This window comes from Lithobates pipiens, unplaced genomic scaffold, assembly GCF_037356315.1.
Source record: "Lithobates pipiens isolate NorthernLeopardFrog02 unplaced genomic scaffold, aLitPip1_a1.2 Scaffold_13, whole genome shotgun sequence".
In the NCBI taxonomy this organism is placed as follows: domain Eukaryota; kingdom Metazoa; phylum Chordata; class Amphibia; order Anura; family Ranidae; genus Lithobates; species Lithobates pipiens.
Window position 1 is genome coordinate 383,298,396 of NW_027507718.1, and position 26,049 is coordinate 383,324,444.

The following is a 26,049-nucleotide window of genomic DNA, read 5'->3' on the forward strand; positions in this document are numbered from 1 at the left end:
GGTGAGCGAAGAGGGTGTGGGGTGAGCGAAGAGGGTGTGGGGTGAGCGAAGAGGGTGAGGTGTTCGGGGTAAGTGAAGAGAGTGAGGGGTGAGTGAAGAGTGAGTGAAGTGCGTGGGGTGAGGTGTTCGGGGTAAGTGAAGTGTGTGGAATGAGTGAAGAGCGTGTGGGGTGAGTTGTTCGGTGTAAGTGAAGAGAGTGAGGGGTAGGTGAAGAGTGTGTGGGGTGAGGTGTTCGAGGTAAGTGAAGAGGGTTAGGTGTTCGGGGTAAGTGAAGAGTGTGTGGGGTGAGGTGTTCGGGGTAAGTGAAGAGTGAGGGGTGAGGTGTTCGGGGTGAGTAAGTGGGGTAAGTGAAGAGAGTGAGAGGGGAGTGAAGAGTGTGTGTGGAGTGAGGTGTTTGGGGTGAGCAAAGAGTGTGTGGGGTGAGCAAAGAGTGTGTGGGGTGAGGTGTTCGGGATAAGTGAAGAGAGTGAGGGGTGATTGAAGAGTGTGTGTGGGGTGAGGTGTTCGGATGAGTGAAGAGTATTCAGGGTGAGTGAAGAGTGTGGGGTGGGGTGGGGTGAGTGAGGAGCACTGGGACTTTCCCGCGGGTCACCCCCGCTGTTCTCCTGGCTCCTCCTCCGGCCCGGGCTGTGGAGGGAATGTCCGGCACACACGGGGTTACGGCTGAGGAATGCGGAGTGTGGAATGTGCATGTAGATGAGACGGATGCTAATCTCATGCTAATGAGTGTGTGTGGCTGGGAACAGGCCGAGGTTACTGGCTTCCCCGGATCTCAGGCACACGGCTGCTTGTGCCTGCTGTGCCCCGTCCCCCTTCATCCCTCCCCGGGCTCAGCCTCACACCATGCCGGCTCACTGATCCCCGGACAGCCCGCCTTCCCGTCCGCCCCGCTTTCTGGACTTATGGACGAGTCGGCAGCGGCTGATCATGCCTAGGAAAGGGAATGGCCAGCTACCTTTACCGGACGGCTGGGAAGAGGCCAGAGACTACGACGGCAAGGTGTTCTATATCGACCACAACACCCGGCAGACCAGCTGGGTGGACCCCAGAGACAGGTACTGGGGGGACCGGGGAGGGGGGCATTGTATGAGGAACGGAGCAGCTGGTGTGGAGTTGTGCTTATGTTGTATCGTGAAGGGGGGGGGGAAGCCAGGAGGGGGATGGAGCAGTCACTTTGGGTAATGAAAGGGGGAGGAGCCAGCTCAGGAATTTTGGGCTGTGTGAGAAAGGAAAAATGTGGTGAGGCAACATAGAGCCGCCTGTACCGGGGAGGGGCGGGGCCGCGCTTTTCCCACACTCCCTAAACTCTTGTGGCGCCCTTCACTTCTCCACTACAACCCCCCAACACACCTACTTACCTCTCCACTACAACCCCCCAACACACCTACTTACCTCTCCACTACAACCCCCCAACACACCTACTTACCTCTCCACTACAACCCCCCAACACACCTACTTACCTCTCCACTACAACCCCCCAACACACCTACTTACCCCTCCACTACAACCCCCCCAACACACCTACTTGCCCCTCCACTACAACCCCCAACACGCACCTACCTACCTCTGCACTACAACCCCTAACGCTTATCTACCTCTCCACTACATTCCCTAACACACACCTACCTCTCCACTGCTTACACTACATTCTCTAACACACACCTACCTACCAGCCCCTAACTCTTTCTCACACACAGGGCTCCATTCACAAAGCAGTATCTTAGCACATCTGAGTATGTGATCACATACCACACAGCATGGTTTAAAACGTTTTTTGGCATTCACTACAAAAATGCTTGTAAAATACCACCTGAGTTCTTTTCTGAGGTATTTTAGTAGTGAACACATGCAGTAATTTACACGCCTGCTGGTTGCTGGCATATTTATTAACATTAAAACATAGGCGTTGTTAACGAGCAAACACTAAACAACATGGTTGCTAAGGTGGGGGCAGCTGCCCCGTCCTTAACTGATAATTCATCAGCTGTCAGCTGAAAGTAAAAAAACAAAAACCTGTCACACCCCCCCCCCCCCCCCACCAGCCGTGGGAGAATCCATAGCAAACCCGTATCTGAGCATGTGGCATGTCAGGGAAGGGAGATGAGCAAGCACCCCCCCCAAGCGCCTTGTCCTTATGTTGATGAGGTCTAGGGCCTCTTCCCCACAACCCTGGCCTGTGGTTGTGGGGGTCTGTGGCCCAGGGGACTTATCAGAATCCTCTTTAACAAGGGGGCTCCCAGATTCTGGCCTCCCACTATGTAAAATATTAGTTTTTGAAAATACTTTTATTTAAAAAATGTCCTCTGGTGTAGATCCATCATAAGGCTGTCTGTCGGCTCTGCCGTCTGTCATTTCTTAAATGACTAAGGGGTGGGGGCAGGTCCACCCACCCCTCCCCCTCGTGGCACCAGCGACCCAGCATGCCCCCTGCTGTCTCCTCACTTTAAAGCCCACACCACAGAACTGAAACCACGTACATTGCATGTGGCTGCAGGGCAGTTTCGTTGCCTCCCCATTCCCATGAATTGGTCGTGTTTGGCAGCAATACTGCCCCCTGAACGCAACAGGGGCATCAGTTTTTGCTGAAGCCGCAAGGAATCACAGCCATGACATGAGCACAACCCTCTCCGGCCACTATGTTGGGTCTAGGGGGTGGTAAGACTATGGCACAACCAACTATGTTTACCACTCCAAAGCCACATGTGTGAACGAGCCCTCAATAAAGTTAAAATAAAAGATGTAAACAGTGCAATGTGCTGAAACCCCCACTGTGCACCACCCCTCACCGCCTGGTGAAATGGGCAGTTTGTGTGGAAATCAATCCCCTGAAGCCTTTAGTATGAGGGATCCGCTAATAAGTTCCTAGTAAAACACTTCTGTGTGTCCCAAAATTCCAAACCGTTACATTGTAGCCCAATGAAAATGTGAAGGGCTTTCTACAGCTTCCAAGCACCCGATGAGCCCGGAGCTGCCACATTTAGTGGTGGTATTACAATGACTTCCCAGCAGCTGGAAGTTTGGTTTGGCAGGCTGGTAAACAGTCCAGTTCCTTCACCTGCTCATCAAAGCCAGATGAGCAGGTTCTGCCAGCGTTTGTGGCAAATCCCCTGCCACTGCAAAGTCTCTCCCCATCCCGGTATGTACAGCATACCTGTGCATATAAGACACTTACCTCCTGGGTGTGTTTTCTTCCAGCGCTCGTCCCCCGCGCCCACTCCATCCCCACCAGTGCCAAGTCCACCTTCTCTTCTTCTTCTGGGTTTGTCATCTTATTTCTTCTCCCATTGGACAGTCACTGATGATTTAACCCCCATGCCAACACTGTTTTTTATTTTTTAGTTTTGGACAAAGTGAAGATAGATTAGAACACCTGTCCGTTTTTTTTTTTTTGCTGTCTTTGTACCCGTTAAAGCGGGAGCAAACCCATGGATTTAATAGTTTCAGAAAACACTTATGCCGCGTACACACGACAGGACTTAAGTCCGGCAGACTTTTGACGGAGTTCTGACAGAGTTCTGACGGACTTTCCAAATGAACGGACTTGGCCACACACAATCACACTAAAGTCCGACGGATTCGAACGTGATGACGTACGACTGGACTAGAATAAGGAAGTTCATAGCCAGTAGCCAATAGCTGCCCTAGCGTCGGTTTTAGTCCGTCAGACTAGCACACACACGAGCGGATTTCTGGGTCCGGCAGAGTTCTGGCGGAAAAATTTGAAGCATGTTCCATTTCTAAAGTCTGTCAGACTTTTGCGAATCAAAAGTCCGTTGCAGCCCACACACGATCGAATAGTCTGCCGGAATCATTCCGTCAGACTTTTGATGTTGAAAAGTCCGGTCGTGTGTACGGGGCATTACATTCCCTGAATTCCAGTGTCCTGTTGGATAGTGTCCCCCATCAGATAGTGTCCGCTGTGTACTGCGCATGTGCAGTACACAGGACAAGCAGGTTCCGAAAATAGCCGAAGATGAACAGCGCCTGCACCGTGAGTCCAGGTTCTAGCCCCACCATCCAAGTGGACATAGAGTTAGAATAAAAAGAGCTGAGCGAAGCGAGGCCGTGCCCGAAGCGAGGCTGTGCCCGAAGCGTGGCGAGCGAAGCGAGGCTGTGCCCGAAGCGTGGCGAGCGAAGCGAGGCCGTGCCCGAAGCGTGGCGAGCCCGCGAGTGGCCCTCTAATATGTGCAGCCCTCTGTCCACTTGGATGGTGGGGCTTGCACCTTGACTCACGGTGCAGGCGCCGTGAGTCTTCGGAGATTTTCCGAGTATCCTTCTGCTCCGTACTGCGCAAGCACTGCGCATGCGCAGTACAAAGCGGACACTTTTCGATGGATGGACTCTATATATACCGGAAATGCGAACTTTTACAATGGTTGGGCTCTCAACCAAATCTTCAAACCAGTGATTCTCAACCAGGGTTCCTCCAGAGGTTGCTAGGGGTTTCTTCAGCATTGGGCATTTCTGCCTCTCAGATAAGTTCCCACTGACACCATTGATCTTTTTAACTATCTGTAAGGAGGTAATTCTTCCCAATGACCATAAGTGTAAGGACCATCACTTCCCACTGACCATCACACTAATGTATCATGAGTTGTAGATCTCTCATTTCTAGCAGGGGTTCCCTGAAACCGGAGAACTATTTCAAGGGTTCCTCTGTGTTGAAAAGGTTGAGAAAGTCTCTTCTTCAAACCATCCATTGGCTGGTATCATAACTGATCACATGTGCAGCATCATGGCAGAGGGCAAGTTGGCAGCTTCCTTGGCTGAAAATGATAGGAGGGTTTACTTCCACTTTAGAGAGATTGTGAAAGTAAAAAAAAATAAAAAAATAAAAGAAAATCCCAAATTTTTCAGTTGTCACCATAAAAAGTAATAGAGGGGAAATCTTCCAATGGGGACACTAATTTTGGTGACCTGGGAAGCTCCAAAAATTCCCTTTACTCACTTTCTGCTTGGCTATGAGACAGGAAGTGAAGATAAATCTCTGCAATGGGACACAGATGGGGGACAAAAATCTGATAGGGGGTTATGACCCTCCCTTACTCTATCCAAAATGGAAAAAAAAAATGTTTGCCAATAGTTCTTCTTTAAATTTGCTTTGGCCACAGAACATCACATAGAGGGGCCTAGCATGTGTTTGTTTCACTTCGGCTTATGTTATCTTTTATATCTTTTCGGTTGCGGGGTGGTAAACCCACTCGCTGCATGGCTCAAATGCCTGATTTTACCAGCTCCTCGCCCCATGTGATAGGGACTTTGTTTTTATGAATTCTGTGTTGCTGCCATATTGTAAACTTCATTGTGCTGCCAATATTAAATATAGCCTTTCCCATTGAAGGCCTAAGCCTTCAAAAAAGTACTTTTGTTGCCAGGGGCATTGCTAGCCCCTAAGGCAGCCCAGGGATTAAGCAAATATTTTATGTATGTCCATAGTAGTTACATACTAGCCCTCCAGCATTGTGTGCGATAAATGTCAGCTATGTGAAGTGACACTGCGAGTACAAATACCAGTGTCACAGGATTCCTGCTTGCTCCATTGTTGCTTATGTTAACCGTTGCTTGGGGTTTTTATTCAGGCAAAAAAAAGTTTCTTATAAAGAATAATGTTCAGCCGTTGACAGTCACCATTGTCATACTACATAACGTTTTGTTAACATTTGAAAAGTAATATGATCGGCTTCTTTCCCATGAAATCAACTGAGAGAGAAGATTGAATCCAAATGTTTGTGCTTTTGTCATATACAGTATATTTGTTTTCTTTGCAGTAACGTGTGTGTTTGTGTGTGTGTGTATATATATATATATATATATATATATATATATATATATATATATATATATATATATATATATATATATACACATGCATATCTCTCTCCTAGTGTTTTTTATTTATTTATTTTTTTCTTGTTGATGGGAGTTATTATATTTTCCATTATGCCACAAGCAGGATTGACCAGCTTCATGGATCTTGTGTTCCTATAACTTGATCAAATGCTCACCTTCGAACAGGGGTCTCCAGGCTTTTTAAGTCTTTCAGACTTCAGGAGGAACAAGGGCCCACTATAGCCAGTAGAAGTAGAAAATGCCTTAAGCCCCGTACACACAAGCGGACTTATGTCCGACAGACTTCCGAAGGAGTTCTGCCGGAGTTCCGACAGAGTTCTGACGGACTTTTCGAATGAGCGGACTTGGCCACACACAATCACACCAAACTCCGACGGATTCGAACGTGATGACGTATGACTGGACTCGAATAAGGAAGTTCACAACCAGTAGCCAATAGCTGCCCTAGCGTCGGTTTAAGTCCGTCGGAATAGCATACACACAAGCGAATTTTTCGGTAGGAACTGGGTCTGGCGGAGTTCCGTCGGAAAAATTTGAAGCATGTTCCATTTTCTAAAGTCTGTCAGACTTTTGCGAATCAAAAGTCCGTTGCAGCCCACACACGATCGAAAAGTCTGACGGAATCATTCCGTCAGACTTTGGATGTCGAAAAGTCCGCTCGTGTGTACGGGGCTTTACACTTGGTCAGTAGGATTAAAAAAAACAATACATAGCAGCACCTGTGGTCAGGAGGAGGAATAGTGCCCCATTGTTGGTATTAATGGGAGGAATAGAACCCAACACTGGTGTCAGTGGAAGAAATAATGTCCTATCAGAGGGAGAAATAGTTCCCCACTGTTGGTAGTGGGAGGAATAGTGTTCCAATGTTCATATCAGTGGAAGGCAGTACGTCCCATCATTGGTACCGGGAAGGAATGGTGCCCCACTGTGGTCGTCACTGAGAGGAATTATGCCCCACTGTGGGTGTTAGTGGAAAGAATGGTGCCTCATCATTGGTCTCAGTAAGATGAAATTAATGCCTTTGATGAAAGGATTAGTGCCCCAAGGGCTGCATAAAGGGAAGCAAAGACCCGCTTCCGTGCCACAGTTTGAAGACCACTGCCTTGGAATATGGAAGCTTCCTTGACCTTTCTGATTCAAGCCAGTAATGCATTGAAAAGGAGATTGAAGTATGAAGAAACTCATAGCAACCAATCCAAAGTCTTCCTTTAATGGTTCTCAGAGTGGAAAAAGCCAACCTTCAGGGATAACCACAAGAAAAAATAGAGGATAGGCAGGGGAGCCGTTATAGTGTAGTAATTATTAAATGTGCAAGACATAGGATCATACAGCAAAAGTAAAAGTGTGGTAATAGTGTGAATTTCTTCTGTTATGGTTGCAAGTAACCATACTCTAATGGTATATGCTACTCATGAACACTTGTGAGGTATATGTCTGTCTCCATGTAGATTAGGGAAATGTTCGCTCTCAAAGCTTGTTGAAGTCAAGTCTTACGTCCACGCATTTTTTGCTGGCTAGGTTGCTGCAGTAGAACCTTGGTTTTCCATTTTTTCTTTAATTTTGATAGTTTTTGCATTCTGTAGATCTATTATGTATGTGTGTGTGTGTGTGTGTATGTGCACCCATTGTAACATCAACTCGATAGTCATGGCTTTTACAAGTAATGTTGTCGGAGATGGTCGACCATGTTGTTCAGTCCTGTGTGCCATTTTAATAGCCACCAATAAAGATGGAATAAAAAAAAAAAGTCCTAGGTCCAGTTAGGGGCCATCAAGGTGATGGAGTAGATACAAACCTGGAGAAGTTAGGATATAACAGACCATGAAGGAAGGAATGTCCCAACCAATATAAACATGATGAAGTGTTTATTGAAGTATCTTCAATAAACAAATCTAAAAATCATTAAGTGAGATGTTTTTCTGGACACTGGGCGCTCCTCTCTAAGCACCCACATGTTCCCTACAGTAACAGCTCCATTGTTTGTAGCAGCTCTAGACCCCAACAGAGTATCACTTGCCACCTACAATTGAGATACAGCCCATTGGAAGCAATACCCTCCAAATAGAAACCTGAGCCAATAGTACCAGTCCAGTGCTATCTTCCACCCAAACTTGATTGACTTATTTGTGGGAAAATTCCCAAACGTCCCTTACTGGTCAGGGCTTTTCCTGGACGTCCCTTACTGGTCAGGGCTTTTCCTGGACGTCCCTTACTGGTCAGGGCTTTTCCTGGACGTCCCTTACTGGTCAGGGCTTTTCCTGGACGTCCCTTACTGGTCAGGGCTTTTCCTGGACGTCCCTTACTGGTCAGGGCTTTTCCTGGACGTCCCTTACTGGTCAGGGCTTTTCCTGGACGTCCCTTACTGGTCAGGGCTTTTCCTGGACGTCCCTTACTGGTCAGGGCTTTTCCTGGACGTCCCTTACTGGTCACAACATATTTCCTATCCTTTATTGATCCTAACACACTATTTCTCTGTAGGCACCTCTGCAACACAAGGTATTTTCCAGGCTTCTTTCACCTACACCTACCAAAGAGTACCTGTGTTCTCTAGATCAACTTATCCATGGTTCTGTTCTGTGTGCACAATTTCAATGCAGTGTGTAGCAGCTGTGGCAGTCCTTATTGATATTAGGCACATGCAGCAAGCCAAAGATAGTCTGTGCAGATTTGCCAGAACCCATTTACTAACAAACATATCTATATGGATGTCACACAACTTCCTCAAACTCAGCTTGTCCAAAACTGAGCTTATAATATTTCCTCCCCCCACGTGCCTCTTCCCCTGACTTCTCTGTCAAGAACAATGGCACAACCATCCACCCATCCCCACATGTCAGGGTGCTAGATGTTATCCTGGACTCTCCTTTTGGCCCCACATCCAATCACTTTCCAAAGCTTGCTGCTTCAACCTCCAACATCTTTAAACTACGACCCTTTCTAACCAATGAGACCCCAAAACTCCTGATTTACTCCCTGGTTATCTCTCACCTTGACTACTGCAACTCCCTCTTCATTGGCTTACCTTTAAATAGACTATCCCCCCTTCAGTCCATCATGAATGCTGCTGCCAGACTCGTCCACCTTACAAACCACTCGGTGTCTGAGACCCCTCTCTGCCAATCCCTCCATTGGCTGCCACTTGCCCAACAAATTAAATTCAAAATACTAACAAGTTACAAAGCCATCCACAACTCTGCCCCTAGGTGCATCACTAGCCTAGTATTAAAATACCAACCTAATCGTCCTCCTCTTCGTTACTCCCAAGACCTCTAGCTCCTCCCTCCAAGACTTCTCTCGAGCCTCTCCCATCCTCTGGAATTTCTTACCCCAATCTGTCATGCTGTTTCCAAATTTATACACTTTTAGGAGAAAAAGAAAACTTTCATCTTCAGTGAAGCCTATCCTGCCTCCATCTAACAACTGCACTATTTTCTCCATTAGCTCATCCCCCCCACAGCTATTACCCTTTTGTATAACTTGACCGTCCCTCCTAGATTGTAAGCTCTAACAAGCAGGGCTCTCTGATTTCCCCCCTGTATTGTAATTGTACTGTCTGCCCTAATGTTGTAAAGCGCTGCGCAAACTGTTGGCACTATATAAATCCTGTATTATAATAATAGTAATGCTAAATTCCCCTATGTTCAGCTTGGTGCCTGCATCCAGTGCTGATGCTGCCTACACCAGAGTAGAAAATACTTTTTGCATGGATGGAAGCGCACGCGCACGCACACACATGCGTTTTTCATTTTAATATTAATTTATATAAGGTGCACTCATTGTTCAACTGATCTTAACGGCAAATTGATATCTGGGTGCCATAGGTTAGTACGCATTAATGGCATTCTTTCCAACTGCATATCACTTATAGAAACGCAGAAGAGGATTTAGCTGTTATTTTATGGCTGGGACAGCATTGTTCAGCAAAAAGTAACATGGTTTTGACCGATAATTATGCTCCTTGCTGTATACATGGAGTGCAGCTAGAATTATGTAATTTCATAAGTATATCGGGTTAAAACCCTTCAGTTGCAACTACTTGATGTGTTTGTGTCCAAAGTCTTAGTCACAATCTCGTGCAACTTAACTAAGCTGTGACCTATGCTGATTTCTGTTATACCTCCACAAATTGTACTGTAAATTGTAGGTGTGTATGTCTTGGAGAAAGTTCTTTCAGAGTGAATGCACTTTATAACTTTACTAATAGGATACAATAAAAGAGAATTGGCTTTCTATAGTGACTAGCTGTCAGTTTTCGGTGTAGACTCTAGAGGACTGAAAACAGACAAATAATGGCACCATAATTACTTGACTGCTGAGGAGCACAGGCTTGAAGACCACAACACCATTATTCAATTGCCTTGCCCGAAAATCGTTTGGACAGATTAACAAGCAATTGCCAACATAAAACATTTTACAAGTGCCAGTCAGTTATCATGTGAGCATGCTTGAACTGTAACTTGTAAGTCTAAAAGGCCTGTCTTCACCATGAGTGCTGGACAGACATTAGACCAGTGATGGCAAACCTTGGCACCCCAGATGTTTTGGAACTACATTTCCCAAGATGCTCAACTACACTGCAGAGTGCATGAGCATCATGGGAAATGTAGTTCCAAAACATCTGGGGTGCCAAGGTTCACCATCACTTCATTAGACTGACCCAAATTCCACACAAGGGCATAGCCCATTAAAGTGGTGGTGGTTGTTTTTTTTGGACTTGTACCTACAGGTAAGCCCTATAATAAGGCTTTCCTGTAGGTACAGTGAATATCTCCTAAACTTGCAGTGTTTAGGAGGTTATTCCCACTGGATGCAGCTGGTGACATCACTGATGTCATACCATGCTGGACATTCAGAGCTCTGTGCCACAGCCAAGGGCTCCCACATGCATGCGTTGGAGTGACATCATCATGGCCCGGCCACTCATACAGCTGAAGCCCACAAACCCAAAAGGAAGACTGAAGGAAGATGGCAGCCCTGTCAGTTGTGACAGCGCACTGTTGGAGGGCTTTGTTCTAAGGTAAGTATTTCATACTGTGCTAGTATGTGATGCACACTACATTATGCCATTGCCTTTGCAAGAGATTTTTTTATTTTTTTTTTTGCAATCCGCAGTTTACTACCAGTTTAAGGCAACTTTTAATGTTAGTGAGGTCAAAAGCCACTGCTAAAGCTGTGACAAACTACTATGTACTATGCTGATTGCATGCACCCTCCCAAGAAATAAAAACCTCTCTAGCAATACACACCAAACTGAGCATGTGCAGCCTGACCCTGTGTTATCAGGAAGTTATTAGGAGTCAGTGGAAGAAGGGGGGGGATCAGAGAAGACAGGATCAAACAGTCTTTTTACACAATGCAGAGGATTAACCCCTTAGGTTCTATGGTGCATATAACAAGCATGCTTCACTGCATATACAGACTGATTTTTACTGTCGTGGGTAAAAAATGTTTAGGATTTAGAACCACTACTATAAAGTGGAACTAAACCCATCAATATTCACCTCCCCCTTAGCAATGCAATGTTCGCAAGCTTCCTTGATGCTGCCAGCATCCTTACCCTGCCACCTTCTGGGTTTGAAAGTTTTGGGCATTTTGATTGGCTGGGATGACATAATTTATGGGTAATTGGTGACAGGCTTAGAGTGGTAGTAAAGTGTGTGTGTGTGTGTGTATGTATGTGTGTGTATGTCTTTCATAATGTGAAAGTATGTGATGCAGATGCATAATAGCACATTAGGATAGATATAGAGATTATATTATATATCTCTATATCTATCCTAATGTTCTAGTATGCATCTGCATCGCATACTTTCACATTATGAAAGACTTGCCTTAAAACGAAGCCCTCCCGTCACCGCTTCAGAGGCTTCCATCTTCACCCGGTCTTTACTAAGACTTCAGTAGGGACACAAACAATTTTTACCCTTCTCTACACTATACACAACCAAAAAGGTGTGGGTCTGAGCTCCACTTCAACATGTTTAGCATGAACCTCATTGTTTGTGGTTGTGTCTGTATGCTAGTGCTGAATTGGGGGGACTTTCAGGCTATGCATTTAGCTGCTATGTGTGTATGAGGGAATGGGGACGAAGGGTGAAGGTTTTGCCAATAGCAACTCCCCCCCCCCCCCCTTTTAATTCCTGCTGGTGTTTTTATAGACTGGGAAAAACGGAGCCAAAGACTCCGGTTTCTATTCACCTTCCCTTTCAACTTTCTTTTCCCCGAGCTTCTTGATATTCGCAGTATATTATATTTGTAAATGTTCGCTCGCTTTGCTTTTGACTTGTTCAGAATCCTATTGCCTCTATGGCCACGTACCTGTCTTCTTAGCTCAAATCATTGCCTGCCTCATTGGCTTTCTGCTAACGTTCCACAGCTTATTACAAAGCAATTTAAACCATATCTACATGTGTTTATTGCTTTTCCAGGCACGCTTTTAAGACTATTGTTGAACTTGCAAAGATCTTCTTTCAGAGCACACTTTCTCTGTAGAAATATGATAAACCTTCAATGGGTGCAGAGCCTGTGAGCCTTCCTTTATAGAGTGTCAGTTCTGTACTATCTTCACTTTGTACATGAGACATTCCGCCATCCGCTGGCATTCCTTTCTGTTTGGATGTTTTGGCCAGTAAGATATAGGGAAGTGTATTTTCTTCTGGTGAGTTGTGTATGTTTAAATCAAGTTGACTATAAATAATTGCAGAGTTTTGTGAGCTGCATTCCCATGTGTGTGTGACACAGCGAGGTAAACAAACAGGTATCTGTATGTTGTAGTTACACAGAACAGGCCGCAGCGTTTCGGCCATACCCCTGACATACCTGTCGAAGGAATGTGATCTGTAGCAGTGCTAACCTCACATTGCACTCTGAGATTGCTCAAGCGTAGCAGATTCTTACTGCTGCCTGGTCCTTGCTAGAAATTCTCTTTGTTTGGAGGTGTTCATTTACTCAAGTATGCTACTTCTTGGTAAAGTGTGCTTTTAAAGTAGTCAGAAAATGTAATTTTGTGTTACTTAAAAATGTTACTGGTGTGTTAATGATCTACAGTTTTCAGTCTTCCATGAATGCATGATACACACGGGTAGGCTGTATGCCCTTAGCTGTAATAGCATATCCAAGAATTTCTGCAGATAAGGGAATATTTTGTATTAAGAAAAAAAAGCCCCAGAACAGCATCTTGCTTTGTCCTGTAGGATGACCTTTGCTCGCTTCTGAGATCGGTGCAGGTTGCCATACCCATAAAGCATGGGCTTCAGGCATCATTCTTCTGGCAAACAAGTGGCAGCCACCCCAACCTATGCCTTTGCAGCAATGAGCACATGGAAGGGCAACGCATTTCAAAAACAACAAACAAAAACTCACTTACCAGCCAGCCTGCAACAAGCCGAATTGACATTGTGTAACAGTTCACGTTAAAACCAAGGGATTTAATTTGCACACGTGCAAGCAGTAGCGGCTGCGTCATGGCTGCCCAGTGTACTGCAGTCCTAATTCTATAATTCTGAGAGTCTCCTGAGTTGGAGCACCCATAATAATGGGTAGATTAATGGCAGATAGGCCCGGAGGGAGCCTACCCTCCTTAAATGTTAGAGATGCACTGGACACTCAGCAATTTCATAATGGCAGAAAAGGTATTTCGTGCATCCCCTCATCAATTCACCAAACGTACAAAAAAATGGCAACCACCCCAACCTATATCTAACCTTTGCAGCAAGGAGCACATGGAAGGTCAATGCATGTCACAAAACGACCAACAAGGCTTCTTCTGGCCCACATGTTCACCTTGTTTCTATAAGTCATATTAGGAGAAAATAACATGAAAGCTGCATTGCCCCATTTCATGGCTGTCATCCCAGTCCTGGGTTCATTGTTTACTCAGTCACTGCCTTGGAACAGCCATCTAATGACAGAAGTCTATATTCCTTCCTATACTGCATATTTGTTCAGTGACTCCATAAGTAGTTAAGGCAGGATCCAGATGACAGCTCTGGAACCTACACATTTAAAAAAAAAGTCGGCTTCTATATTTTTTAGAGCCAATTTAGCATTGCCCAATGTATAGACAAGGTAGTTTGTCTCGAGTCCTTTGAGTTTAGTTCACACAGCTGTGTTGCAGCAATGTGAGTTAAATTAAACAGAATTTCCTTTTTTTTTTTATCAGCATTTCAACTCCTACATCAGAGGCTCGGTGATGAACAACCCCTAATACCTTCACAGTTCACACCTGAAAGTTGGCACGTTACCCTGTCAGTCTATACTGAATTCAAGACTACAGTGCAGGGGAAGCTGCATGCAGAAGGTTTTTTGCATAGAAAAAAAACAAACCCTTCTGCCTTTACAACCACTTTAAGGCTTAGGGTCTTGTACACACGGTCGGAAATTCCGACGGAAAATGTCCGATCGGACCATGTTTTCGGATAACCCGACCGTGTGTGGGCTCCATTGGACGTTTTCCATCGGAATATCCGACCAACAAAGTTTGAGAGCTGGATATAAAATTTTCGGACAACATGATCCGATCAGACAAAGTCTACAAGTCGTTTGTAGAGAATTCCGATCGGACAAAGTGCCACGCATGCTCAGATCAAATTACCAGACCAAAGCTATTGGCTACTAGCCTGAATGTAGTCCTGTTGTAACCAACGAACGTCATTACGTTCCAAACGATCTGATTTTCCGTCAACTTTGTCCGACCATGTGTATGCAACACCAGTTTCTGAGAAAATCAGTCGGAAAAAATCAGACGGATTTTGTTGTCGGAATGTCCGACCGTGTGTACAAGGGCTTAGGCTTACACAGGTGGCAAAGGGCCAGTGATAACAGAGTTTTGTTCTCGGCTTTTACTGACTGCCTACTGACAATTTACCCTTTCCGTGCTGCAAATTTTATATAGCAGGATGCTTTTGGCAGGCTGTACTGCCCCCAAAATATGCCTCATTCAAGTCAATGGAACCGCAATGCAACAGCATCTAATGCAGGCAGTTGTGGAATTTCCCTAATGCCCTGTACACACAACCAGTTTTCCCATCGGAATAAACTCTAAAGGTTTTTCTGGCAGAATTCCGCTGAAACTGTCTTGCGTACACACAATGACACCAAAGTCCAACTGTCAAGAACGCGTACGACGGGACTAGAAAACGGAAGTTCAATAGCCAGTAGCCAATGGCTTCCGTCTTGTACTTCAGAGCATGCATCGTTTTTGGTCCATCGGAACAGCTAACAGACGAGTGGTTTTCCCGATAGGAATTGGTTCCTTCGGAAATAATTAGAACACGTTCTAGTTCTAGGTCCGTCAGAATTTTCGGCGTAAAAAGTCAGATGGGGCATACACACGGAATATATGATGAAAAGCTCCCGTCTGACTTTTTCTGTCTGACGTTCCGCTCTTGTGTACGTGGCGTTAGGGCTCATTTACACTTGCTTTGGCTTCAACACACATTAACGGCTAGTTTACACTTGCTTCAAAACACAGCTTTGGACAGACTTTGTTAAAGCTCTCTGAACGCTAGTCAAAGCTCCTGTCACTAAATAAAGTAGTTAGCTTACAGTCCTGGTTACACCTTGCTTTTGCTTTGCTTCGGCTTCAGAAATGATACCCTCATGTATCTTTACGGGGGTTCAAAGCGTCTTCAAAGCCTCCATAGAAGTCTGTGGCAATGCTCGCTTGAAGCCTCATCAAAGCCCCATGAAAGCCCTATTGAAGCTCCACCAAAATCTCATCAAAGCACCAAGCAAAAGCAAAGTGTAAACAAGACTGTAAGCTAACCATTTTATTTAGTGACAGGATCTTTGACTGGCGTTCGGAGAGCTTTAAAGTGGTTGTAAACCCACTGTGAAGAAAAAAATTTATTTTTATTTATTTTTTTCCTAATACCTGCAAGACAAAGGCATAATGAGCTAGTATGTATAGCATACTAGCTCATTATGTAATACTCACCTGAGATCGAAGCCCTCGCCGTGGTGCCCGTACACAGGACCAGCCAGCGACATCACTCCCAGGGGTTACTTCCGGGTATCGCGGCTCCGGCATTGTGATTGCAATGACGTCACTCCCATACATGCACGCGGGAGTTGCCAGTAACTGCGCACTCACTGATGCAACGGCACATACATGCCATTGCTTCAGTGCGCATGTGCCGATGACATTGGCAAATGCAGGGGACAGGGGATATCTCCTAAACCGTGCAGGTTTAGAAGATATCCTGGGTAGCTACAGGTAAGCCTTATTATTGCTCTGCCGGCAGCTTTTTAGAAGCAATAGGCTATAGCTTGCAGGATTCTTCTTTTTGATGCAAGCATATCTCAGTTTGTGCTCTGGTGACAACCCTCCAGTGATGTCCATAGAGGCTGATTGAGACCAAGGCACCAACCTATATTGTGCCTACTTGGTGTTTTATAGGGCAAACCTCCTCCCAATATAACGTGGCAACTTTGTTACCAGCTTTAGTCCCTAAAAGCAAAGACTTCTCTTCAGTCGCAATTTGGGACACAGGACAGCCAGAGCGTGTCATCGGATTCTGAATTCTGCTCAATACATTTGTATAATTGTTGGTGAAATGAATTTCTGCATCTATAATATGTCGCCATGATATTATATTTACTATTTTCTTTTTTATGGTAAATCATGAAGTGGGGGTTCTGTTGTGCGTGTATTTATACAAGTAGCTGGGATTGGTTTTAGTTGGACCCACTTCAATATTGTTGTTACAGCCATTTATTTTATTATTATTGCTTGCTATAATTGCTACTATTGCAGTGGAGCTGATTATTTATTACTTAATAAACTCTGCTGGAATTAAGAGATTTCAGGGATTATGGTTCTGGTAATGATTACTGTGTTTAAATAGTGTGTATACACGTCCATAAAATGACAGTGCACACTTCACTATCGCTGTTACTACACTTGTTTTAAAGCTAAATGGCCTTTTTTACAAACCAACATTGTTTGCTGATGGATGCTGTTAGTGTGCATATGCTCGGTTTTGTTTGCACTTCACTTTACTCTGTGCTAATGAAGTGTAGTTGCCGTGCTTAGTATTTTCTTTTGTTATCATTATTTGTGTTCCCAGTGAGTGAAACCACAATTTAGACAGTAGACGCCAAACTTGCACATCTGATGCCCCAGAGACACCCGTGCCTACTGGTGTATCTCTAAGGTATGTTTGGCTCAGTCTTTGACTTCATGCACATTGGGTATTCAGCCCCTAAACCTCATATCAGCATTTCCTGAGAGGCCTGTGGGGAACCGCTTAGCCCTGCTGCGTGCCGCTATGAGGGGCTTAGAGCTTAAAGTGTAGCTGCTGACTTTTAACAAACACACACTCACCTGTCCCACTTTCCAGCAATGTGGCTGCCCTAGCCCTCACTTTTCTCCCTCGCCTTTCCAGGGGGCCAGCATTGCAAGTTTGGGCACCCGGCTATGACACCTTGCGATTTCACAGCCGGGTCGGGCATCACCTCCCATTTGGTCGGGCAAACTTGGTGGACATGTGACATGTCCCAGAAGATTGAAAGAAGTGAGCGGAAGTGGGAGCAGGTACCTGTCAAAACTAGGTAACAATTTCCCCACTCCCATAAATGACATGCCAAATGTGGCATATTTGGGGGGACGGTGGTTAAAGTGGAACTTCCCCTTTTGGGAGGAGCTCCGCTTTCAAGAGTAACTCTAGTTTTGTTGAGTGGAAAAAAACAAAAACTAAAAAACCCTGGGCAATCTACATACATTTAAGGGATTTTAGAAACCTACCGGTTTTCTGCTTTGAAGAAAATATTTGTTGTCTGCAGATAAATCGGAAATGTATTAATAATAATAATAATAATTTATTATTATTATTATTTTTTTTTTTTTGCTATAGCGCACACCAATGCAGTGCAGCTTGCCTTGTCTATGCATTGGGATTGTGTTGGGCAAAAAAAAACAAAAAAACAATGGGTCTGGTATGAATGAGCCCTTCTCGCTAAATATGATCACATAATGCATGGCCTGTGTACAGTGATATGCTTTCGTATTCTGGGACTGCTTTTCTAGATTTGTAAACAATAGTTGTACATGTTGTTGCCAAGCTTGGCCATAGACCAAGAATCAGATTAGCAGGCACAATAGGACAGTCAGAGGCTTGTTTAATAGACAGTTGTTACATAAACCTGTATGCTGGAATTAAAGGTTGGATTTAGATTGAAGAGGGCAGTTGGATGCCCAGGAAAAGTCTTTACAGTCTCCTGGCCCTCAGACATGGTAACATGTATGCTCAATAGCACATTTTATGAATGGATTGGGGAGGAGGTCATTGCCTCAACTGAGTGGTTTTGGGCAGTTTATTTGTTTGGGTGTAGGTTCACATCTGAGCAGTTGATGCGTTTAGCATTTTGAAACCTGCATTTTTGTTTTGTCTTTCAACGCACTGTATATTGCTGGTTGCTAAGGAGCAGGCCGGGAAGCGGGCTGTCACATCCTTAATCACTTCCCACCCTATAGCAAAATAAGGGTTGGGCGGTGCTTCAGTTATCCTGACGCTGCGTCATATGACGTCCTTCAGGATAACCACCACCGCACGCCCGTGGGGGTGCGCGCATCACGGTGATCAGTGGTGCAGCCTAACACACCGCTACACCAATCTTGGTAAAGAGCCTCTGTCAGAGGCTCTTTACCACATGATCAGCCGTGTCCAATCACGGCTGATCACGATGTAAACGGGAAAAGCCATTGATCGTCCTTTCCTCACTCGTGTCTGACAGACGTGAGTATAGGAGAGCCGATCGGTGGCTCTCCTGATGGGGGGGGGGGGTCTGCGCTGATTGTTTATCAGCGTAGCCTCCCCGTGGATGCCCACACTGGACCACCAGGGAAGCCGCTAGGGCCACCAGGAAAGGGGGCAACATGTGGGTGGCCAGGTATGTACCCCATGGCCATCCACATGTCTAAATGAATGCCCAATCTGTGCCCACAAATAGGCACTGACAGGCACCATTATGTAACAAATGACATCAGTAATGCCACCTATCAGTGCCCATCCGTGCTACCCATAAATACCCATCAGTGCTGCCTATTGGTGCCGCCTCATCGCTGCCCATCAGTGCCGCCTTATCAGTGCCCGTTTATTGAAGAAGAAAATGTACTTATTTACAAAAGATTTTAACAGAAATAAAAAATTGTTTTTTTTTTTCAAAATTTTCGGTCTTTTTTTATTTGTTGCACAAAAAATAAAAATCGCAGAGGTGATCAAATACCACCAAAAGAAAGCTCTATTTGTGGGAACAAAATGATAAAAAAAATTAGTTTGGTCACAGTGTTGTGTGACCACGTAATTGTCATTCAAATTGCTACAGTGCTGAAAGCTGAAAATTGGCTTGGGCAGGAAGGTGTCTAAGTGCCTGGTATTGAAGTGGTTAACAAAAAAGCATTGCCGGCAGAAGAAAGCTGTGTGGGTTCCCCCCGCCAAATCCATACAAGGCCTTTCGGGTCTAGCATGTATTTAGAGGGGAACCCCACACCAAAATGTGAAAAAAAAATGATGTAGGGTCCCCCCTAAAATCCACACCAGACCCTTATCTAAACGTGCAGCCCAGCAAGTCAGGATGAACCATACCATACCAGGCTGCATGCCCTCAACATGGGGGGGGGGGAAGAGGGCTCTGTCTCCAGGCTGTGGTGGCTCATCGGAATCTGGAACCCCCCCAGCGTTTTTGGTGCAACTCCGTTTAAGTCTATTACACAGAAAACGCAATCAGCTGCAGGATAAAGTCCCAGATACTTTTCAAAAAACGCAGCACTGCAAAAACACACAAATGTAAACTACATCCATAGGAAACCTCCATGTTAAATGGACCGCAGTGCGTTTCTGCAAGATGCGAAACGTAGGTGTGAATGTAGGGTAAGGCTGCGACAGCGATCATCTCAAGCCTATGGCCAGCTTTACTTATAACGTACAACACATTTGCATTGTCGTGATAAAATTGCTGTAATAACACTCTTGATTCCCCGTGTCCTTATTCACTTTTAGTAATCGGACTCCTTAATGAGAGCACAGTTTAATATTAGATGATACATCTGGGACACTTTAAACTAAATAAAATTAGAGCTTACCAGTTATTTGAATGCAACAAGCTAGGTGTTAAAATGAAAAAGGGTAACCGAGTAATAATGTACTACTATAGAAGGTTATGTACATTTCATGTTTGTTATTTGGATTTGATGTAATGTGGGGCTATACATTTTGGTCAGTCTTAATTATTTATATGGTCATTGCAGAGACGAGTACTGTAATCCTGGGTTACAATTACGACACATGTGAGTAGTATGAGGATGACGATAAGTTGTATTATGGCATCATTTATGCGACCGCTTGAATCTACAGAACTACTCAACTGGTGAATTAATGTATATTATAATACAGAAAAGAGGTTAACCACTTCAGCCCCGGAAGTATTTACCCCCTTAATGACCAGGCCATTTTTTGCAATACGGCACTGCATTACTTTAACTGACAATTGCGTGGTTGTGAGAATTTTGAAAAAATAATATATATTTTTTTGCTTTCTGCTATAATACATATCCCAAAAAAAAAATAAAAAATATAAATATAAATAAATATATATAATTTATATTATTATGAATTTATCCATCAGTTTAGGCCAATATGTATTCTTCTACATATTTTTGGTAAAAAAAAAAATCCCAATAAGTGTATATTGATTGCTTTGCGCAAAAGTTATAGCATCTTCAAAATAGGGAATAGTTTTATGGCAATTTTTATTAGTAATGGTGGCAATCAATGATTATTATTTTTTTTGATTGCGACGGACAGATCGGACACCTAACTGACATTTTTGACACTTTTTTTGGGAACCAGTGAAATTTTTAGGATTCATGTACACGGATGTTTACAACCTCTCATGAACGATTTAACTTGACATAAGAGTGACGTTTTAAAACCTCAGTTTTGCTGCATTTACATGCCTCGTTTTGCTACGTTTGCGTCTAGAAGCGCGTTTATTTATTTTTTTAAATAGCCAAAATTGGAGGAAGCAAGCCACTTAACACTGGCAGGAGTGCTTACAATGATCAACTTTTATTATTAATGCAAAACCTTAATCCCAAAAGGCAAAAAGTTTGCTGTAACTGATTATAAAGTATTACCTGGAAGTTTGCCTTCAATTTGTTAGTGTATCTAAATCAGCTAATGCATTAACACTACCCTCCCCCCTAGACTGACAATGCTGCTGTCTTCTGTGCCTTTTGTTCTCATTCCTCTAGCATTGTGTCTCACTAATACCAGAGGTGTGTTACTGGCCAGATCACCAGGTAAAAACAGAGGGGGGGGGCAGGGAGCCAGAAAAAAATGAAAACAAATGCAGCCACCATGTCTAATGACTGGTAAGCTACAAAATATAAAATGTTTAGTTTTGGGTTTAATACTGCTTATGTGTACATTAAAATCTGATCCCATTTAAAAATAACACTGTACAGCTATCCATAAGGGTAATCGAATTGTAATGTGATATGGACTGGTGAATACTCTGGCATTGTATAGGAGGAAAGCTGTATGTACAGTATCTCACATTTTTGTAAATATATTTTATTATATCTTTTCATGTGCTAACACTGAAGAAATGACATTTTGCAATGTAAAGTAGTGAGTGTACATCTTGTATAACAGTGTAAATTTGCTGTCCCCTCAAAATAACTCAACACACAGCCAGTAATGTCTAAACTGCTGGCAACAAAAGTGAGTACACCCCTAAGTGAAAATGTCCAAATTGGGCCCAATTAGCCATTTCCCCTCCCCGGCATCACATGACTCATTCATTTAATTTAAAAGGTCTCAGGTGTGAATGGGGAGCAGGTGTGTTAAATTTGGTGTGCTCGCTCTCACGCTCCCATACTGGTGCACTGGTAGTTCAACATGGCACCTCATGGGAAAGAACTCTCTGAGGATCTGAAAAAAAGAATTGTTGCTCTACATAAAGATGGCCTAGGCTATAAGAAGATTGCCAAGACCCTGAAACTGAGCTGCAGCACAGTGGCCAAGACCATACAGCGGTTTAACAGGACAGGTTCCACTCAGAACAGGCCTCACCATGGTCGACTAAACAAGTTGAGTGTACGTGCTCAGCGTCCTATTCAGAAGTGGGAAATAGACGTATGAGTGCTGCCAGGATTGCTGCAGAGGTTGAAGGTGTGGTGGGGTCACCCTGTCAGTGCTCAGACCATACGCCGCACACTGCATCAAATTGGTCTGCATGGCTGTCGTCCCAGAAGGAAGGGCCATGCTTTGGGCCTGCATGAGTGCTGCCGACACTGGGGAGCTACAATTCATTGAGCAAACCATGAATGCCAACATGTACTGTGACATACTGAAGCAGAGCATGATCCCCTCCCATCAGAGACTGGACTGCAGGGCAGTATTTTAACATAATGACCCAAAACGCACCTCCAAGATAACCACTGCCTCGCTAAAGAAGCTGAGGGTAAAGGTGATGGTCTGGCCAAGCATGTCTCCAGACCTAAACCCTATTGAGCATCTGTGGGGCATCCTCAAACTAAAAGTGGAGGAGCACAAGGTCTCTAACATCCGCCAGCTCTGTGATGTCATCATGGAAGCGTGGAAAAGAACTCCAGTGGCAACCTGTGAAGCTCTGGTGAACTCCATACCCAAGAGGGCTAAGGCAGTGCTGGAAAATAATGGTGGCCACACAAAATATTAACACTTTGGGCCCAATTTGGACATTTTTACTTAGGGGTGTACTCCCTTTTGTTGCCAGTGGTTTAGACATCAATGGCTATGTGTTGAGTTATTTTGAGGGGACAGAAAATTTACACTGTTATACAAGCTGTACACTCACTACTTTACATTGTAGAAAAGTGTCATTTCTTCAGTGTTGTCACATGAAAAGATATAATAAAATATTTACAAAAATGTGAGGGGTGTACTCACCTTTTGTGAGATACTATATATCATATTTTTAAGCTTTTAATCTGTAATGAGCTGATTGAAAAACACTAGATGGTCCCTAATGTCTTTTTAATATAAAATGCTTGGTAGATACCCATTCACTGACATAGCTACTCATTCCCTGGTGAAGACCACCAGAAGATCTTTATTTTTAGCCCTTGTACACACGGTCAGATTCCGACAACCAAATCCGTCGGAGTAATTCCGACGGATTAATTCTGGAAGAGGTCCGGAAGTGATGTTGCGTACACACAGTCGGACAAAGTTGTCGGAAAATCCGATTGTACATAACGTGATGACGTTATTTCGTTAGGACGGGACTACGTTCACGCTAGTAGCCAATAGCTTTGGTCTAGGAATTTGATCTGAGCATGCGTGGCACTTTGTCCGTCGGAGTAGGCTACACATGATCGGAGTATGTCCGATAGGAGCATTTTGTCGGAAAATTTTACCGGCAAGTTGGAAAAGTTGGTCCGTTGGATATTCCAACGGAAACAGTCCGATGGAGACCACACACAGTCGGAATATCCGACAAAACGGTCCGATAGGACACATTCCGACGGATTTTCCGACTGTGTGTACAAGGGCTTAAAGATCACATTCTTAGTTTAAATCAACATTTCAATATGCAAATGTATGGGCTCTGTATATTTCCCTGATACTTGCCTTATTTCATGGAATAACTTGTTTTGCACAATTGACCCACCCCCAAGAATAGATGCCCTCTGTCCTCCTAGTTCTGAGTTCACCTTTGCAAACAGTGCCATCCCAGCCAGATCAGGTGGCCGTTTTATTTGGGTTAGAGCAGCAGGACTATGGAGGTCCCCTCTGTACTGATGGCTTGTCTGGCAGAATACAAAAAACTGCCCCAGATAAACCTTAGCTGGTAATGTCTGTAGGTACCTCAATGGACATGGGATGGTCCCTTTATCCAAATGTTTAGACTTTTCTGTTATGTCTGTGGGCAAACTGGTGTCCTCTTAGGCCGGCCATACACTGTTCAAATCTCGAACTTGAACCATTAATTGGCAGGCTGAATGTACCAACTTGATCCAATTCTTGCGATTATCACTAGCGATTTATTAGCGATTATTCTCACAGTTATCACTAGCGGCTGCTAGCCACTAGCAATAATCAATGTCTCGGCAGGAGGGATTCCTCTGTCTGCACATTTCTTTCCTGCAATCACGGGTTGAAATTTGCACGGTGTATGGCCAAACTTAGTGAAAAACTATAAATTTCCATACAATCGGCGTAACTGGAAATCAAAGCCCTTTCATTGTGTAATTAACCTTGCCAATATTAAACATGTATCTTTGGGACATATGATTGCAAAAACAACAATATTGGCGCAACATGTGCTTCAAAGTAATCAACTGCTTATGAGCAATAGCAATTCTATTCTTATGTGTTTTATTGCCACTAGCGTATTTATGTTTGGGATTACATTTTATTGCTTGCTTTATTATTGTAGACCGTATCTTATCATATTGGGCAGATGTGAGTAGCGCACGTGTTTGCACGTGCATAAACTCATTCTTATTGCTGATGTATACAATTTTTTTTTCTGGTCAATTTAAAACTGATGAGTTGGCAATATTTGAAATAAAAGAAAGTCAGTATATTTTATTGTTTACAAAGCACATTGGTGGCTTTTTTTTCCTAGTGGTGTTCCTAAAATTAGGGTTAGGATTTTTGTAGTCTTTGACTTTCAATGGGGCGAATGTGCCATTTGTTCTACTACTAGGAAAAGTACAACAAAGTAGGATGAGGGTGACAGTGCAGTACGGTTGTAGACAAGTGAGGGACACCAATATTGGAGGTGACTGAGTGAGCCTTCTATTCAGGATACTTGATTCCTGTTCATTTTGTGTTAGGTTCTGAGAATGAGTAAGTGTCTAGAGGAAATAGTATGTATCGTAGGGTGACGCTACGAACACACCAGTATTAATGTGCCAACATCCCGATATGGGTTACATAAGGAAAAAAAAGACTAATATTGGGTGGACTTTATACGGCACATGAGTTTTCAATCTAAAAAGTATTAGAAATATTTTATTATGAAAAATGTCATACACATAAAACAGTCACATAGGTACAGCAATTATTTGAATAAAACATAGTATTGCTTGACCCGAATTACCTGACCACTGATATTCTCCTGTAAAGTATATAATACAATAGTTAACAATACAAAGCCATTGGTTTGGTCTCCAGTAGTAAAAAAATATTCAGAGTCCCGGAGAGTGGTGTCAGGTATGTGGGTCCGTATTTTTAGTTAGCAAGATAGCTCGACATGTTGTGTTAGGTTTTGTTACACTTCACCCTTAAAGTGTCACTTAAATTACATCATAAAAAAACTATCAATAGATGGTGTATTACATGCTCTTCATACTAGGGCTGAAACAACTAATCGATTAATCGACAACTAATCGATTATGAAATGAATCGACTATTATTTTCATAATCGATTATTCGACCACTAACCTAATGGGGTAAAAAAAAACTAAAATTAGCCCTTTAATAGTACAAAAAGAGCAAATCGCTACTGTAAATATTACTTTAACTGTCCCATATTAAAAAATGAAGCCCTTACAGTAGTGATTATTTGCTCTTTTTGTACTAATTTTTTTTTTTTTTTAACCCCATTATGTTACTAAACATCTCAGGCCTGGGTCACACCTCTGTGTTGGTGCTTTTTGCAGAAACACACTACAGTTCATTTACATGGTTTCCTATGGGACACGTTCACATCCATGATTTTTTTCAGCTGCTGCATATTTGGAAAAGACAAGTACTTTTTGTTTAACACAAAACTGTGCTATCTTTTATTTTTTTATTTTTTTGGTTCAATATACTTCAATGAAGAAGCTGCAGAAAAGCATGTAACAATGTGTTTTTGCGGCAATTTGTGTTTTTTAATCTGCCCAACAACAAATTGGCCAAAAAAAAATGCAAAAATACAAATCGCAGCAAAATTACCTTTTTTTTTTTTTTTTAATTTTTTTTTTTTTTTCCAAGGTTATTAACCGATTAACCGAAACAATAATTGACCAACTAATCGATTATAAAAATAATCGTTAGTTGTAGCCCTACTTCATACTCCGTCACTATGAGATTCATTTTCTGTATTCTGCAAAAAAACTGGTTGATCCTGCTGCTCTCTATCTCCCCCTTCTGTCCAATTCAGCTAGGGATTTTGTAGCTGCGATGGCAACTCTACACATATTCAGTTTTCAGTATTTCC

General features: G+C 43.5%; 1 protein-coding gene across 2 annotated transcripts in view; it reads left to right on the forward strand.

Moving 5' to 3' along the window:
* The first annotated feature begins 709 nt into the window (after positions 1–709).
* Positions 710–26,049, forward strand: part of WWC2 (WW and C2 domain containing 2) — a 289,038-nt gene continuing 263,698 nt past the window's right edge. The window contains exon 1 of one of the 2 annotated variants that reach the window (XM_077477273.1): positions 710–1,055. In XM_077477273.1, the coding sequence (XP_077333399.1) occupies positions 928–1,055 (128 nt within the window). In that variant the 5' untranslated portion in view covers positions 710–927. The remainder of the gene's footprint in view (positions 1,056–26,049) is intronic. The other variant, XM_077477274.1, reaches the window with a different exon arrangement.